The 18,253-nt window shown below is 38.2% G+C and overlaps 1 protein-coding gene and 1 long non-coding RNA gene across 2 annotated transcripts; both read left to right on the top strand.

Annotated features, from left to right (window-relative positions):
• Positions 1–10,523: 10,523 nt before the first annotated feature.
• Positions 10,524–14,565, top strand: LOC136207017 (protein NDL1-like). Its single transcript, XM_065998258.1, has 11 exons — positions 10,524–10,674; positions 10,855–10,954; positions 11,172–11,269; positions 11,418–11,506; positions 11,964–12,024; positions 12,120–12,206; positions 12,979–13,056; positions 13,140–13,196; positions 13,351–13,406; positions 13,719–13,854; positions 14,042–14,565. Exons 1-11 carry the CDS (start codon positions 10,615–10,617, stop codon positions 14,279–14,281), a joined length of 1,062 nt encoding a protein of 353 aa, XP_065854330.1. The 5' UTR covers positions 10,524–10,614; the 3' UTR covers positions 14,282–14,565.
• Positions 14,566–15,629: 1,064 nt separating this feature from the next.
• Positions 15,630–16,669, top strand: LOC136207013 (uncharacterized). The gene is made up of 2 exons (XR_010676534.1): positions 15,630–15,849; positions 16,052–16,669. It is a non-coding gene; the product is annotated as an uncharacterized lncRNA (long non-coding RNA).
• Positions 16,670–18,253: the final 1,584 nt, after the last annotated feature.

Genomic DNA, 18,253 nt, shown 5'->3' on the forward strand with positions numbered 1-18,253 from the left:
TTTGCCTTAAGAATTGATTAAGCGTAAAGAGTAAAAGATGGGGAAATACCCATAATTTATAGACGAAATGAACGGTGTGGATCTTAATCGAATCCATGTGTCAGTTTTGCCTTGGGATCATGTACCGATAATGATCCTGGCATTTATGACACATTACGACGAATACGTCATTCTAGTCTATACGCGTGCTTTGCATTTATGCTAACGGATTAATTACTCAGTATTTAGAATGTCAAGCGTTTGATATTCTGAGTGGTCAGTGCATTATTTAAGGATGATTTTAAGTTCAAGTTCTAAACTGATTTACTCAGTGTGCAAGTTTACTCAGTATTGTATATTCAGTCAGTTTCAATGAGGTACTCAGCAAACAATAAATCATTCAGCATGTAATTTACTCAGCATTCATATTCATTTAGTACAGGAATTTACTGAAGAGGATTAAACATACCAATTACTTCTCTCAGTATGCTGAACTGCTCACGGGCCAGTGGCTTCGTGAAGATATCCGCAAGCTGTTCGTCCGTTGGGACAAAGGTCAGCTTGATCTCACCCTTGAGTACATGGTATCTAATGAAGTGATGTCTGATGCTGACATGCTTCATTCTGCTGTGTTGAATTGGGTTCTTGGAAAGATCAATTGCACTTTTGTTGTCACATTTGACTTCAATTGTCTTCGTTTTAACACCATAATCTTCAAGTTGTTGCTTGATCCATAGGACTTGAGCAACACAATGACCAGCAGCAATGTACTCAGCTTCAGTGGTGGACAAGGCTACTGACGCCTGCTTTTTGCTGAACCAGGATACAAGACAGCTTCCTAAGAAGTGGCATCCTCCAGATGTGCTTTTTCGTTCCAGCTTATCTCGTCCATAGTCAGCGTCAGTGTATCCGATGAGTGTAAAATCATGAGTATTTGGATACCACAAACCTGCGTTCACTGAGCTTTGCAAATATCTAAGGATCCTTTTTACAGCGATGTAATGAGATTCCTTAGGGTTAGATTGATATCTAGCACAGTAGCATACTGAAAACTGAATGTCCAGTCTACTGGTTGTTAAGTAAAGTAGAGAGCCTATCATACCTCGATATAACTTGCTGTCTACTGACTTACCATTCTCATTAGCGCAGAGGACAGTGTCAGTGCCCATAGGAGTGGATATTGGCTTGCAATTTTCCAAGTCATATTTCTTTAAGATCTCCTTAGCATATTTGGCTTGACTGATGAAGATGCCATTCTTTCCTTGTTTAATTTGAAGACCGAGGAAGAAGTTGAGTTCTCCCATCATGAACATTTCAAACTCATTCTGCATTTGTTTGCTAAACTCCTTGCACATTGATTCATTAGTTGCACCAAATATTATATCATCAACATAAATTTGGGCCAGCAGGGTATCTTTACCCTTTTTCTTAATGAATAAGGTTGTATCAGCTTTACCCCTGACGTAATTTCTAGTCAGCAGGAAACTGGTCAGCCTCTCATACCAAGCACGTGGTGCTTGCTTGAGGCCGTACAGAGCCTTTTTGAGTTTGTAAACATGGTTTGGGAACTTAGGGTCCTCAAAACCTGGAGGTTGATTTACATAAACCTCCTCGTTTATAACTCCATTAAGAAATGCACTTTTGACATCCATTTGAAATAATTTAAAATTCATGTAAAATGCATATGCACATAATATTCTAATTGCCTCTAGCCTTGCCACTGGGGCAAAGGTCTCACCGTAGTCTATACCTTCTTACTGACTGTAGCCCTGAGCTACAAGCCTTGCTTTGTTCCTGACTACGTTTCCTTGTTCGTCCATCTTGTTCCTGAAGACCCATCTTGTTCCGATGGTCTTTTGACTCTTTGGATGAGGCACTAACTCCCATACATCATTTCTTCGAAATTGATCGAGCTCCTCTTGCATTGCGTTCATCCATAATTCATCGTACTCAGCTTCAGCGAAATTCTTCGGTTCTTGTACTGAGACGAAAGCAACATTGCTGAGGTACTTCCTGAGTTGATTCCTCGTCATCAGGGTATTCCCAGCAGAATCAAGGATTGCACTTTCGGAGTGCCCTCTTGGAATCCTTATTTCTTTGGGTAGATTTATGTCTTGTGTTGTTCCTGTTTCAACAATCTCTGCAGAAGTAGATGGGTCAGTAAAAGTAATCTTAGGTTCACTCTTACTCTTGGTCAGCCTTTTCGTGAATGACTCAGTAACTGGTTCTGAGTCAACGATGGTTACTGAGTTTGGATCATCTTCGGTCAGCGGCTGGTATCTACCTGCAGGGTCAGTTTCATCGAACTCTACATGTATTGACTCTTCTAAAACTTAAGTTTGCTTATTAAAAACTCTGTATGTTTTGCTGTTTGTTGAGTAGCCCAAAAAGATAGCCTCATCAGCTTTTGAATCAAACTTTGCTAAGCTATCTTTGGTATTTAAAATAAAACATCTACAGCCAAAGGCACGAAAGTATCCAATATTTGGCTTTCGTCATTTCCAAAGTTCATAGGGGGTTTTCTTGAGTATAGGTCTAACTAGAGCCCTATTAAGAATGTAGCATGCTGTGTTAACAGCCTCTCCCCAAAAATACTTTGGAAGCCTATGCTCATCCAGCATTGTCCTGGCTATTTCAACCAGAGTTCTGTTCTTCCTTTCTACAACCCCATTTTGCTGAGGTGTTCTAGGAGCAGAAAAATTGTGGTCAATGCCGCTGGCTTCACAGAATTCAACAAACTTTTGGTTTTTGAACTCTCCACCGTTATCACTACGGATATGAGCTAATTTTAGGTCTTTTTCATTTTCAATTTTTCTAACCAAATTTGAAAATGTCTCAAAAGTCTCATCCTTGCTGGTCAGCAAGATGACCCACGTATACCGAGAGAAGTCATCTACAATGACCAAGGAAAATCTTCTTCCACCCAGACTCAGCGGCTGGACTGGACCAAAGAGATCCAAGTGTAGTAACTCTAACGAACGTTTAGTTGAGACAATGTTTTTACTGTGAAAAGATTGTTTGGTTTGTTTTCCAGCTTGGCAAGCGTGGCATAATTGATCTTTTTGAAATTTAAGTTCAGGCAGTCCCTCAACCAATTGCTTTCTTGCTAGTTTGGCCAGGAGGTCCATGCTTACATGACCAAGTCTCATGTGCCATAGCCAGGAATTTTCTTCCTTTGTTACTAAGCACACAGTTTTTGAAAACTTTTTCTCTAAGTCTAGCATAAAGACATTATCTATCCGAGGGGCAGTTAAAATTAACCCATTTGTTTTACCCTTGTATATTTTACATCCAGTAGCATCAAATATAACTTTTCTCCCATTGTCACATAGCTGAGCTACGCTGAGTAAGTTATATTTGAGTCCGCTGACTAGGGAGACAGATTCAATAGTAGGATTACCTCCGATGGTTCCTGAGCCTACTATCTTACCCTTCTTGTTGTCTCCAAAACTTACGCTCCCTCCTCGTTTACGTTCAAATGTGATGAACTGAGTTTCATCACCCGTCATATGCCTTGAGCATGCGCTGTCAATTTACCACATCTTTGACTTCTCGGCACATCTCAGGCTTACCTGCATTGTAACTAGTTACTTTTAGGTACCCAATTCTTTTTGGGTCCTGACTTGTTAGGTGCAACAGGTATAACATCATATTTTATTTTATGGCGACATACATGGACAGTATGGCCATTCTTTCCACAGAAGTCACAACTGACCTTCTGTTTAGGATTTTTTACTGACTTGTCAGCACCCCAGTGCTGAGCGTGCCAGCACACCTTAGTGGTGTGTCCTAACTTCCCACAAAAGTCACATTGGACTTTTCGCTGGGGATTCTATCTCTGCCGAGTACCTTGGTACTGAGTTCTCAGAGGAATGTTATTTTTCTTAGGAACCTTTAGTTGGTTCTGGATGGTTGTGACGTCCTTCCTCAGTTTCTTTGAAACTGACTGGACTTCAGAGACATACTCATGCATGATCTTCATGTTATCATGCAGAGTCGAATTGTCCTGAAGAAGGTATCTGAGGTCACTCAGTTTGACCTCTTCCACTTCGTCACAGCGCCTGTTGAGTGCTCTAACCTTTTTATTACACTTCTTAACAAGTGTATAGAGATCACTCAGGGCATTAACCATATCGTTTCTGAGCTGGGGAAGAGAAATTACCTCATTTGATTGCTCTTCATCATCTGATGTAGGGCTGCACAAAACTAACCGGAAAACCGAAAAACCGATTTCCGAAACCGAAACCAAACCGAAAAATAGGTTAACCGTAACCGATGGACTAGTTTACGGTTTTTATTTTAAAAACCGATGGTTAACCGAAACCGAAAAATAAACCGATTATGTATTAATGCACATAAAACTAGTATAAATATATGTAGAAATTTAATTATCAATCTATAAATATACATATTTGTATTTAATTTTTAAGTTAAAAATATCAAAATAACTTAAAACTTATTTGTTTTGGCAATTTTGTTAATTAAATTTGAAGTTACATATTTTTATTTAATATTTAAATAATTATATATTTATTTTAAAGTGAATAATTATAAATGTAAAGTGATATTTACTACGAAAAGTCACTAATGGTTAACCGACCGAAATATAGGTTAACCGATCGAAGTTTATATTAACCGAAATATGGTTAACCGAATTAAATGGACTGGTTAATGGTTTTTATTAATGGACTGGTTAACCGACCATGTGCACCCCTAATCTGATGCGATGGATGGGTCAGCATGCTCAGAGACGCATGGCTCAGCAAGTTCGTCAGCCATAAAGCATATCTTCGCTGACTCGGTGGCCTCAGTTTCTATTGATGAAGATTCATCACTGTCACTCCAAGTAGCCACCATTGCCTTCTTCCCACTCTTCTTGTCTTTCCTCAGCGTGGGGCAGTTTGACTTAATATGGCCAGTTTGATGGCACTCAAAGCATGTAATGGGCTTTGAGCTGTCCTTTCTGTATTTGCTGTCACTTGAGTCAGCCTTATACTTATCAAACTTTCTTTAAGGCTTTTTAGAGTATTTGTCAATCTTCTTGAATAGCCTTTTCATCTTCCTTGTGAACATAGCCATCTCCTCATCATAAGTTGAACTCCCATCAGTGGAGTCCGCTTTCATGACAAGTGACTTCTGCTTCTTGTCTTCAGATTTTTCCTTCACCTCAAAGTTTTTCATGGATATCTCATGGGTCAGCAATGAACCGATGAGTTCGTCATATTTGTAGGTGGTTAAATCCTGAGCTTCCTCAACTGCTGTCTTCTTTGCTTGCCAGTCCTTCGGAAGACTCCTGAGTATCTTTTTGACTTGTTCTTCCTCAGTGAAGATTTTCCCAAGTCTCTTGAGCTCATTTATGATGTTGGTGAACCTTGCGTTCATGTCTGAAATGCCCTCATCATTGTTCATCTCGAACAGCTCGTACAGTCTCATCTGCTGATTCACCTTGGATTCTTTCACTTTATTTGTTCCCTCGTAGGTGACTTCCAACTTTTTCCAGATCTCTTGTGCCGACTCGCAACCTGAGATTTTGTTATATTCTGCAGCATCGAGCGCACAGTGAAGCATATTGATAGCCGGAGCATGGTTTTGAAGCTTCTTAAGATCATCCTCTGTCCATTTGGCCTCAGCTTTTATAACTGTTTGGCCAGCCACAACCTCGACAGGTACAAACGGGCCTTGGACTATAGATAGCCAGGCACTCATGTTTATAGCCTGAATGAAGTTCTTCATCCTATTCTTCCAGAAGGTATAGTTTGACCCGAAGAATAGGGTATGCCTAGTAATGGACAGCCCCTCAGGCAGTATTTGAGTTGTTTGGTTTCCAGGAAGAAACCGAGTGCTGTTTTCGCCCATGGTAGGGTTCAGCTCAAGGTTGTTAGACCTTTTAAGGTGAGATTTAGAGCTATGATACCACTTGTTGGTCCCTTGTTTAGTTGCAAGTATAGTTCCAAAGGGGGGGTTAGGAACTATTTAAACTTTTTGCAATTTAGGCAGACTTCTTTTTCTAAAGAAAAAGATTTGAACAGCGGCGCTGAGTAAACAATAAGATACTGGCTTAGTCAACAGGTGACTAGGTCAGTTTCTTAGCTTGAGTCAGGAAATAGCACTTAGAGTCTATTCCTGAGCTCAGACGTTCAACGCGCACAACTCAACTTGACCTCTTTACTTGGTCAGTTTTGATTATTTAAAGCAAGCAATGTAAATAAGGAGTTAAGGTAAGAAATACTTCACTCAGCAGATTTATCCAGGTTCGGCTTCTTCTAAGCCTACGTCCTGTCCCCGGAACACGTTCCGAGATTTCAAATCCTCTACTGAGCTCTTTAAAGGTAGAGCCTCAAACCTTTTACAATATCAGCAATTGAGTATGACAAGAGTACCTTCCTCTATACTTCTACTCAATCCTAATCTCTCCGTTGAGTACTTAAAACCGAGTACTCAGCCTCTCCTTTCTATCTCTAGAAATGATAAGTGTTTTTGTCCTAATACAAAGATGTGCTAAGACACTTTAGACGATTTACAATCACTCTAGACTTTTACACAGATATTAGAAATGTAGTGTAAGAATTTGCTTTGCTTCTTGCTTGCAGAACTTGTAGAGATTTGGTCAGCGTAATGGCTTGATCAAGTTCTGTGTGTTGTGAAGCTTGTGATGGCACTATTTATAGAGATGTCTGGGCGTCGGTCATTTCGAATTTCGAAATAACCGTTGGAGGGAAACGGCTATGTGTCGTTGTCATCCTGACTTGTACAGAGCTCTCGGCCAATCACAATCGTGTATCTTCTGTCCTCGGTCAGCTCAGCAGATGGTCTCTCCTTTTATGATAAAGTCAACTGGACAGCATACTGTGTCGTCTGAACTTTGCCAAAAGAGGAAACACTTTGTCTGGAAGTTTTTCTTTGCCAGCTGCTGTCTTGTACGCTTTATCGAGACTACTCAGCAGCTTCATTATGAAGTTGTTTCCGAAGGTCTTCTAGATCCTTCCATTTGCTGAGTTGTGTTTTGTTCAAAACGACAACGTCTTGACATACGCGGGCCGAGTGTACTGAGTTGTTTGACTTGGGCCTTGGCTTCCGTATTGGGCTTGGGCCTTCCAATCCTTATGACTTATAACATTTATACTCAACATTGAACAAACACATTAGTAGAATAAATCAAAGCATTTAAACTTAGTGTGTTTAGAATATGTATTTTAATTTATACTTAAACAATTTTGTCAAATCAAAATTATGTGGAAAGGTGTTTCAACAACCTTATCCTGGAGGCGGTGGCTAATGGGACTGGAAACCGGTAATTCTCTCTAAGGAAGGCCCTCCCCTTTCCCATTGCTTATTTGCTGATGATATAATTCTACTCGCGGAAGCTTCTTGGAACCAAGCCAGGAAAATTAAGGAAATCCTAAGATACTTCTGCGATTGTTCGGGCCAAAAAGTGAACCTGGTGAAATCTTATGTGTTCTTCTCCTCCAATACAAAAAATCAGGTACAGTCGGATGAGGTTACCGAGTTGGGCATCCGGTGTATGACAAATCTGGGGAAGTATTTGGGTATTTTCCTCCTTCATGAAAGAGTGTCAAAATCCACCTGCGGCTACGTTATTGACCGGGTTAAACAAAGACTGGCGGGCTGGAAAGGAAGATGCCTATCAGTTGCGGGCAGAGCAACACTGATAAAATCTGTACTGGCCGCTCTACCGAACTATACCATGCAGACCAATCTGCTTCCGATTAGCATCTGTCGACAGCTAGATTCAATAAATAGGAACTTCCTCTGGGGAAGCTCTGAACAGGGCAGAAAATTACACCTGGTTAGATGGAGCAAGGTATGTAAATCGCGCAAAAATGGAGGTTTGGGGATCCGTCAGGCTCGGAATGAAAACCTTGCAAATATTGCTAAGCTGGGATGGCGAATGCTTGTAGAACCAGAAACCCGTTGGGTCCGCACTCTCCGGGGAATCTACTCAGGGGCCAGAACGGGTTTGGACATGTTCAGGAACAAGAGGATCAAAAGCCATACGTGGCGAAGTATAATAGCTGGGAGCCAAGTGTTAAAGAGGGGTATTAGCAAAGTGGTTAAAAACGGAAAGGAGACTCTTTTTTGGATGGATAAGTGGGTTGAATGTCTAAAACTGATAGATAAATCCATGACCACGCTGTTTGAATCGGAACGGCAAAGAAAAGTAGCGGATTATTGGAGCCCCGATGGCTAGAACTGGTCGTCTCTCCAACACTTGCTACCACAAAGAACGCTCCTCCAGCTGGCGGCGTATTTTCTGTTTCCGGATGATGAGGAACAGGACGGTTGGTCTTGGGATAGGTCAGCATCGGGGGAGTTTACAGTCCGGACATCATATGAGGAATTGATGGCAGAAAACGAGAACGAGGAAATGGAGGAGGGATGGAATGGCATTTGGAAGATCAGGGCAACTGAACGAATAAAATTCTTCCTATGGTCAGTTTACCATAATGCTATTCTGTCTAATTCAGTTCGGTTCAGGAGGCACCTTAGTGAAATGCAAATCTGCACCGAGTGTGGAGGTGTGGAAACGACAATTCACTTGTTGCGAGATTGCCCGTGCATAAAAAAGGTTTGGAAAAAATTCATCCCTACTGAATGGCAAACTTATTTCTTTGAGGGTGAGCTGAAACCGTGGATAAAAAAAAATATTCAAATGACTTGCCGTTGGAAGGGTATAGATTGGGCTTCAATTTTTGCAATCGGCTGCTGGTGGGCCTGGAAATGGAGAAACGAAAGAGTTTTTGACAGAAACAGAGCTATACCTGAGAATAAATTTGAGTTTATTGGGAGACAGACGAAGGAGATGGATTACTGTGTGAGGAACAGCAGTAGCGGGAGAAGCAATGGTGGTCAGGATAGGAGGGAGCGTCGGATGTGGGAGGCTCCGAATGAGAGTTGGGTCAAGGTTAATAGTGACGGGGCAAGCAAAGGCAACCCTGGGGAGGCGTCGTGTGGGGGGCTGGCTCGGGACAACAAAGGTAAATGGCTGGGCGGGTTCCGTTGCAATCTGGGCATTACCACTACAATGCTTGCAGAATTGTTGGGATTGTTTTATGGAACCAGCTTGGCGTGGAGGTTGGAGTTGAAAAAAGTTATCTTTGAAGTTGATGCGTTAGACGTGGTCATATTAATACACGAACCAGGACGGTCAAACCACCGACACTATTGGATCATTGAGGAGTGTAAAAAGATGTTAAAGAGGAATTGGGAAACTAGAGTGGTTCATTCTCACCGAGAAGGAAACCGAACAGCAGACTGGTTGGCGAATTCCGCAGGAACTTTCCCGTTAGGTCATCACGAGTGTGTTGAGCCGCCTGCAGGCCTTTTAGAATTACTACAGGAGGATACGAGTGAAGTCGAGCCCCCTTTAGAACCTAGAGCTAGTCATCTGACTCGTTGTTAGTTTTCGTTTGTTTTGTTCTGGGGTTTTTAACCCTTTCTATTACCAAAAAAAATAAAAAAATAAAAAAAGATTTATTACAAACTATAGAAACCAAGAAATCAGGGATAGAAAAATCACTAAAGAAACTAGCATTGTACCGAGCATGCCTAGCCATAGCATGAGCCGCTCCATTTGCTAATTTCGAGATGAAGGTCATAGAAAAATTCGGACGTCTAAATAGAATCTGTCTGATATCATCAGTAACCATTTCCACCTCTAAACAATCTGAAACACTACCAAGTAATTTATCTGTAACACCTCTTAAAAATAAAATTTTATTATTTCACACATTAAAATCAAATCTACACTAGAAATATAAATTTTAACCTTATCCTACATTAAAACTCAACAATAAAATCATACAAGATATTTCATTAAAAAAAATCATACAAGATATTCCTAATAAGCTTTAACTCTATTTGACCAAATAAAATAATTATATAAAGAAAAAATATATAAAATAAAGATTTACTAATATTTAGTTTTTTTAATATATTTACTAATATTTAGTTAAATTTCGAAAACATTTAAATTATTTATCCTAAAAGTTTGTATATACAAGGAAAATAAAAATAATTGAATTATTTTTTGGATAAGTAATTTTGTTAAAAGAAATTATTTGAATTTCTTTTTTTTTTCTTTTTCTATTGTATAAAGTTTAATAACTTTTTTTTAAAGAGAAAAAAAAAATACAACTCATACAGAAGATTGGTGAGGGCAGTCAGTGATAATAAGCGGTGATGAGCTGGCGCACTAGGATGGATTAACTCTCTGGGCCATCATCATTTTTGCGGCTTCCAGGTGGCATACAGCTGTCTGATGCCTCTCCCCCAAGTACTAAAACGATGTCGCTTTCGCGCACTTTATACCCTTTCCTCTATTATCTTTTTACAATTTTACCCTCCACCGACCCTTTTTGTAGCCCCAACGGTCACTTTTCCCTTTCCGATAACGAGCAAACTTATCCGAATCCATGCTTTGACCATATGGCAAAATTGTACTTTCACTAGTTCTCGGGGTATTTTAGTCATTCAGCAGTTCTGTGAAAGAAAAATAAAAAAATTAAAGAAAACCATTAATTTATACAGGAGAAGTAGAAAGAAGAGAAGAAGAAAGTATAATATCGAACCAGGAAGTTGCTTCTTTCCTCCTTCCTGGTGTTAACGAACTGAGCCATGGGCGAGTCGAGTGACTCGGTTTCTATAGATATTGACTTGCTGTCTTGGGAGGGAAAGGTAACTAACTAACTAAACTATACTATACATGCCAAGAAATGACGAGTATTATTTGCCTTTTCTTTCGGTTTTCACTTTCACCAAATGCAGATTCTGTTTTTCCTTTTTCGGTTCGTTGCGGATTTGAGTTTTGTTATTTGTAGAATTAGTGTTTTGTGGTTAATTTAATGCTTATTGCAGGAATTTGTGGTGAAAACGAGCAGAGGTTCAATCTCAGTGTATGTTTGTGGTGATCAGGAAAAGCCTGCTTTGATAACTTATCCTGATGTTGCTCTCAATTGTAAGTTCAATTTCTTGTCACTGATTGAATTCTCATGCTAAAATTCTCATATTATATGTTATAACTTTGAAATTGAACGAATTTGGGTTTATCAGGTAATATTGTTATAAACTGAAGTGAATTATAGTTCAATCCTGAACATGTTCAAAATGTTAATTTCAGAATATGAATTCTCTCTTTTTGATATGTGTTTGTTTTTGGTGTTCTGGATATTCAGATATGTCATGTTTCCAAGGTCTTTTCTTTTGCCCTGAGGCAGCTTCGTTGTTGCTTCATAACTTCTGCATTTACCATATAGATGCTCCTGGACATGAGGTCAGTTTTTGGAGTTTCTTTCTTTATCTGCAGCTCTGCTGCATTACTTATCTAATTAATTTCATTCATTCATTTGAGTTTTCCCCTTCATGTCTGAATTGAAACTAATAAAGTCTCTTTGCCAACCTTTGTTTAAGAGTTCTTGCAGTTGGGGGCTGATGTCATTTCAGCTGATGCTCCATTACTCAGTGTGGATGACTTGGCAGACCAGGTTGCTGAAGTACTTGATTTCTTTGGGTATGTTAACTTTGGTAATATCGTCTCCCTTTATCCTATAAAACATTTTATATCAGATTTTCCTACTTCATATTTACTCAGTTATGCAATGTTATGAATGTCTGCTGATACCGCGACATTCGGATTTGTGGTGTCACTTTGGATATTTACTTGTTTTTACAACGAAAGTTTGCCAGTTTAGATATACCCCTAATTTTTTGGCCGGAAAAAAAAATACAGGCTCCAACTAGTTGAACATTTCTCTTTTTGCTTCCTAAAGTGCACTGTTTGGATTTCTAACAGATAACTACAAGCTTAGGGAAATATAATTTAAACATATAAATTTCACTAAAGACAACCTATCTACATTGTCCTTTCGCTTATATTATGAAGATGAATGGAAGTCCTTTTGCTTTACAGTAAGTAAGATCTTTTTTAAGATGAATGTTAGTTGTGATTTGTTGAGTTATCTAATCAGGCTGAAGGAAGTTTTCTGCTTAGGCGTCACAGCTGGTGCTTACATCCTGACACTTTTTGCAGTAAGTTAGCAAAAGTTTATTCCCAAATCACTTTCCTTTTTCTTATCATTATAGTTTTCTAATATGGCTTTTGTTTGTTGTTCCTTCCACCGCAGATGAAATATAAGGAACGGGTGCTTGGTTTAATACTTGTATCCCCTATCTGCAAAGCACCATCATGGACTGAATGGATTTACAATAAGGTGCCCCTCTTCATCTTGAATCAACAGTTGGTACATGACAAAAAGAAAGTCTCAAAAATATGACTGGTTCTGGTATAAATGTATAATACATTTTCTTTGGTTGCACATAGCAGACTGACTCACTTGTACTAGTTTAGAAACCATAGAAAAACAGGAGTACAACTGTGATTTAGCGTTGATTTGATTCCTACTAGTTTGGCAACCATGGAGAAAACGTTTTGCAATGTTATTTAACATTGATTTGAGCAACCAAACTTGTCATGGATGCTTAAAAAGATCTGCATCTGTGACAAAGAGGAACCAGCAATCATACAACTGCTAAAATCTTGGGAAAATGACACTATAAAAGGCTGTTAGGTCGTGCCACAAACTAATATGTGATGTAACCCAATCTAAGAAAAAAACATCGTTAACAAGAGTAATAACCTATATTGTTCAAAAGATTGACATGTTAAGTGTTATGAGAAATATCAAATATGTTAGTTCATAGAGAAGAATATATTTTGCTGACTTGACTCAAGGTTGTCAAAATCTGAAATGGATGCTAATAATATACAGAGGAGAATATTGAATATATTCCGTGCAAACAACTCTTGTATTATGGATCTTTAACCTACAATATTTCCTTCCTAAGTGTTGAGACAAATATGAATCAAACTAAAATGTCTTGTTTGTCAATTTCAGATTCTTGCTTGTTTTTTTTTTCTTTTTTCTTCTTGTGCTCTAGAGTTTTCAGGTGTCTGATGAATTTGTTATACTTCTACTATTTCAGGTGTTAATGAATTTGTTATACTTCTACGGTATGTGTGATATATTGAAGGAATGTCTGATCCAACGATACTTCAGTAAGGTATGTACTATTAGTGTTTTTAGAGTTTTCGTTTATTTACTTATTTTCAGTATTTTTTACAAATCCCCACATTCCTTCTCTAGGAAGTTAGATGTGCCATGCAAGGTGCAGAATCAGACATCATTCAAGCTTGTAGAAGGGTAAGAATATCTCTGTTGCTGTCTCGTATTTCCTTTTCTACTATCATGCATAAACAAGGAACGAAGTTTGTAAACTTTTTTTCTTCTGCTGGGTTCTGTTTGAAATCCTTTTGACATGTAAATGATGTCGTTCTCTTTTGACATTTTGCTGCAGTTGCTTGATGAGAGGCAAGGTTCGAATGTTATGAGATTTCTTCAAGCTATCAACGAGTGAGTTATTGTACCTTGCATTTAGCATATGCTTTGTGATACATCAAATTTACAATTTTTTTCTGCAACCTCTCTGCACCCACTTCTTGACATTTTCATAATATGCTGAAACCTATTGTTATAAAATGCTTTCTCCTGGTTTTATCTGTGTTGTGGTCGAGTGAACAACTCGACATGAGCTAGTATCAGGTGAAACTTTGCAGTGGTTGGAAAATCTCCTATAATAAAAAAGCAACATGAAAGTACTATTTGCTCTTTAAAAGATCTTGCAAAAATGCATATCTGCAACTAAATATCGAATTTATTAAGCAGGCGGCACGACCTTACAGATGGACTGAAGGAGTTGCAGTGCAAGACTCTTATATTTGTAGGTGAAAATAGCCAGTTCCACAGTGAATCTATATATATGTGTGCCAAAATGGGGAAGAAAACCTGTGCCCTTGTTGAGGTAGGATGGCTTCGGTGCTCATCTTCTCATTTACATGTTTTTTTCGCTGTGATACTTGCTTTCACTTTAGAACTCTTAATTGTTCAATGTTTGATTTTACATGTCAAGACATTTGAATGCAACTCAGAGTTTCGTTACGAATGTGTATACATAAACATGCTATATACTCAGCTCTTTCCATTGACAGGTTAATGCATGCGGCTCGCTAGTGACAGAGGAGCACCCATATGCCATGATAATCCCAATGGAATTCTTTCTAATGGGATTTGGCTACCACAGGCAACTTCATTTTGCTTCCTCATCAAGTAATGGCTCTAACCCTGCTAGTCCGTCGAGCAAATCTTGTATAGCGCCAGAACTTCTATCTCCTGAAAGCTTGGGGATCAAGCTGAAACCTATCAAAACACGTGTCGATATTGAAGTTTGATCCATTGAAGGATGATTTTGTTTACTTACATGATGACTACGACGATAAGACGATAAGCCTCAGGATTCCGGGTTTTGCACATAACCAGGAGAAGTGTATATCTAGGATTAGCATATTCGCATTCTTTGATTGAATTTGGTAGGGTAAATTTTTTGTCATGTATAAAATGATAGATAGATGTACTTTAAGGCACTTTTGAGGGTAAATTTGTTTTTGACAACGTAATCTTTATCACCTTATTTTGAATTAATATTCTTTACTAAAGGAAGATTACAAGTTTATTATACTTGGCTGTAACTCAACTCTTTGTTATAAAAAGTACATAATCCTTCTGCTAAGTAATTATAATTTTTATTTTTATTAACTGTGCTAGCTGATGTGCAAGAAGGGGGTTAAAAGAACAGATGGTTAGAAAAATAAGCTTTGTGGTTGAAAAGTTTGTACATGCCGGTTTTAGATTTCCTAACGGTTTGGTTATTCAATTTTAAAGGAATTCTTGATGAACCTACTATAAAAACGCCTTTAAAGAACGAAGTAACACATGGTTTTTCTATTACTTCTATTACTTCTATCTTCGTGACATCAACTTCTAATATTCGTTCAGAGATTTTGTGGTTGAAAACGATCTAATTATTGACCATGAAATGACACTTCCCTCAAATTAGAACAAGGTGAAAGTTTTTCTATGAACTTAGAAATCTTCCATAAATATCTCAACTATTCTCTCAACCACATGATGAAAATTGCCACCATACACCTCTGAAATGTAGCAATGACATTGCACAAGCCAAATGACATTTTACCCGTACGCGTAAGTAGAGTAAGGATAAGTAAATGTTAAGTAAATGTTGTTTTCTCCTGATCCATGGGATGACTGTGGATTTAGTTATAGTTTGAATATCCATCTAGGAAATAATGAGTATCTAGCCAACCTCTTAAGCATCTAATCGATAAAAGGAAGTGGAAAGTGATCCTTAATGTATCGTCCATCTTTCGGTAGTCAATGCAAACCTTTAAACATGTAACTGTTCTCGAAAGTATCCTTGTTGTATCGTCCATTTTTGAGTAAATTACACCAATGGTACCTGAAATATACCACAGTTCACACTTTGATACCTAGATTACATTTTGTCTCAAAAATATACCTGAAGTAACGATGACCGGACAATTTAGTACGTTTAGCCAGTCACTAACCGGTCAACGCGAGTTTTGACCATTATTAGTTAAAATTTTAATTAAATTTTATTTTAAATTTTGTTTCTCTCTCTCCTCATCCTCATTCTCATTTCCATTAAAGGAAGAACACCCATTCTTCTTCTTCTTCCTTTTTTCCTTTGTTTCTCTCTCCCTCACATTTCCTTTCTCTCTCTAGAACTTCAAAATTCACTGTAAAATCTCTCCTACCTGCAACTCAACTGCAATTTATAAAAATTTGCTTGCTTTTTCTTTGAATAACAACTTTCTGAATTGTTCTTCTACTTTTTGTTAAGTGAATTTCTGCAGCCTAATGCTTTGGTAGACATTGCTATGCAATCGATGTAATGGTCTGGAAGGAATTTGCTATGGAGGTTGTAAATTGTAGTGGTTATTCTGACCTTAAACGAATGCTTCTGATAAAGTTAAAAAAATTCAATTCCTCCTCTCAATCTCTCATACCTGCAACTGCAATTTATAAAAATTTGCTTGCTTTTTCCTTTGAATCGTTTTCTACTTTTTTTTTTGTTAATATTACTACTAAGGCTAATACCATTAATACCTAACATTTATCAGGCTCGAATCCAATGAGGGAATCGGCTCACCGCCGACAGTAAATCTCATTTTTCTATGTAATAGAATGTGTCGACCATGTGGATGCAAAGTAACGAAGCAGTGACAACCATTGAAGTTGAAGCTAAATCCACAAGACAATAAGAAGGGGATTCTGTGGTGGGAGAAGGCATACACCATTGAAGTTGCGAAAAAGATTCGATGGTGGGAGAAAGCAACTCGGATGAAATGTCTCGAACTAAATCAAAAGGAATTATTTCTGGTTTTTTTGGATTCATTTATGAATATGTTATTTGTTTTGGGTTTTTCTGGATTAATTTTTTGTTTTCAAATGCCTGTGACATTTGAGGATGAGAGAGTGAAAGAAAGAGAGATATTTGAGGAGAGAGAGATCACGAAGAGGGAGAAGAAGAATAGACATTTTTAATTAAAAATGGTCAAAGTCGAATTGACTGGTTATTGCCTGTTAAAATTATTAAATTGTTCAGTCATTCATACTTCGGGTATATTTTTAAGACAAAATGTAATCTAGGTATCAAAGTGTGAGTTGAAGTATATTTCAGGTACCACTGATGTAATTTACTCGTCCATCTTTTGGTAGTCAATGCAAACTTTTAAACATGTAATTGTTCTTGTTGAGATTAGCTTATTGTTCTCGTTCTTAACTGTTGTCATTCCTCATTTCTTGGGAACAACTTGAATTTGGCTTGTCCAAATGTTGTATGATTTTAAAAATATAATTCGGGAGAAGAAGAATAGACACGAAGAGGGAGAAGAAGAATAGACATTTTTAATTAAAAATGGTCAAAGTCGAATTGACTGGTTATTGCCTGTTAAAATTATTAAATTGTCCAGTCATTCATACTTCGGGTATATTTTAAGACAAAATGTAATCTAGGTATCAAAGTGTGAGTTGAAGTATATTTCAGGTACCACTGATGTAATTTACTCGTCCATCTTTTGGTAGTCAATGCAAACCTTTAAACATGTAATTGTTCTGGTTGAGATTAGCTTATTGTTCTCGTTCTTAACTGTTGTCATTCCTCATTTCTTGGGAACAACTTGAATTTGGCTTGTCCATATGATTTTAGAAATATAATTCGTGCATCAAGTAGTTTGATGACTTCAACTTTGACAATCTCACTCATATTAGAGTCCAATTTTCTTTGTGGTTAGATGACTATTTTTTTATCTTCTTCTATCATTATTCTATGAATGCATATGCTGAGGTAATTGATAGAGGTCAAAAAACCCTATCTTTTGGTACGGTTTTAGGACGGTTTTTTAGCGTTATTTTATGAATAAGCGAGCAATCCTCGCATTTATATGCTTTTGTGTGAGTTAGTTAGAAATTGTATATGTTCTATTTACTTTTCGTTGTTTAGGCTCGTTTTCTGGTTATTTTAGGCAAATATGACCAAATTGGCATGTACGTTAAATTTCCATTATCTTTTATAGCTAATTGATCCGCCAAAAGTCGCACCAAACGGAGTGTTTACTCAAAATGAGCGATTGGCGGGACAATTTAGCCTCGGAACTAGTGTTATTTGGAGTTTTCGTGCATGTGTAGGCTAAAACAGGAACGAGTTCGGGTGAAAGTTGCGTTTCGGGACATCCAGCAGTCGCGCAAGGCGTTCTGGGCATTCCCGCTCGTCGAAATGGCCTTTTTGGGGCCGGATCGGCGAGCTGGCACTGCCAGCCCGTCGAGCAGGCGTTTAAGGGGCCAGCTCGGGCGAGCTGCCCTGCGACTGATTCCCGGTCCCACGAAGCCACGATTGACCCCACGACTTTCCACCTGCAAAAGGATACGAATTAGGTCAGAAAGAGGGTCCGAACCGCGTTGAAGAACTTCCATTGAAGAACTTCCGAAGCTCCATCCACCGAGGATTATTCAAGGTCCGTCCTTAAGTCCTAGGAAGCCGGCTGCAGGATAGACACGTTCCCTGAAAGGGATTTTCTTATCTCCTTTCATCTAATTATGTTTTTATCCCTTGATACAGTCTATGAATCCTAGGCTAATTGTATCACGTGACAATGTTCTTCATCTTTAATAATATTTTAGCTCTTGTTCTGTTCAGTGATTTATTTATTTAATCTTTGTCTTACGCTTTATTCAATTGGTTTAACTCATTCAAAAGCCCCAAAATCTAGTTGGCACATATTGTGAGCTGAATCTGACCTAGTCAGAGCCTAGGAGATTGACGA

Source organism: Euphorbia lathyris, chromosome 9 (genome assembly GCF_963576675.1).
Source record: "Euphorbia lathyris chromosome 9, ddEupLath1.1, whole genome shotgun sequence".
Taxonomy (NCBI): domain Eukaryota; kingdom Viridiplantae; phylum Streptophyta; class Magnoliopsida; order Malpighiales; family Euphorbiaceae; genus Euphorbia; species Euphorbia lathyris.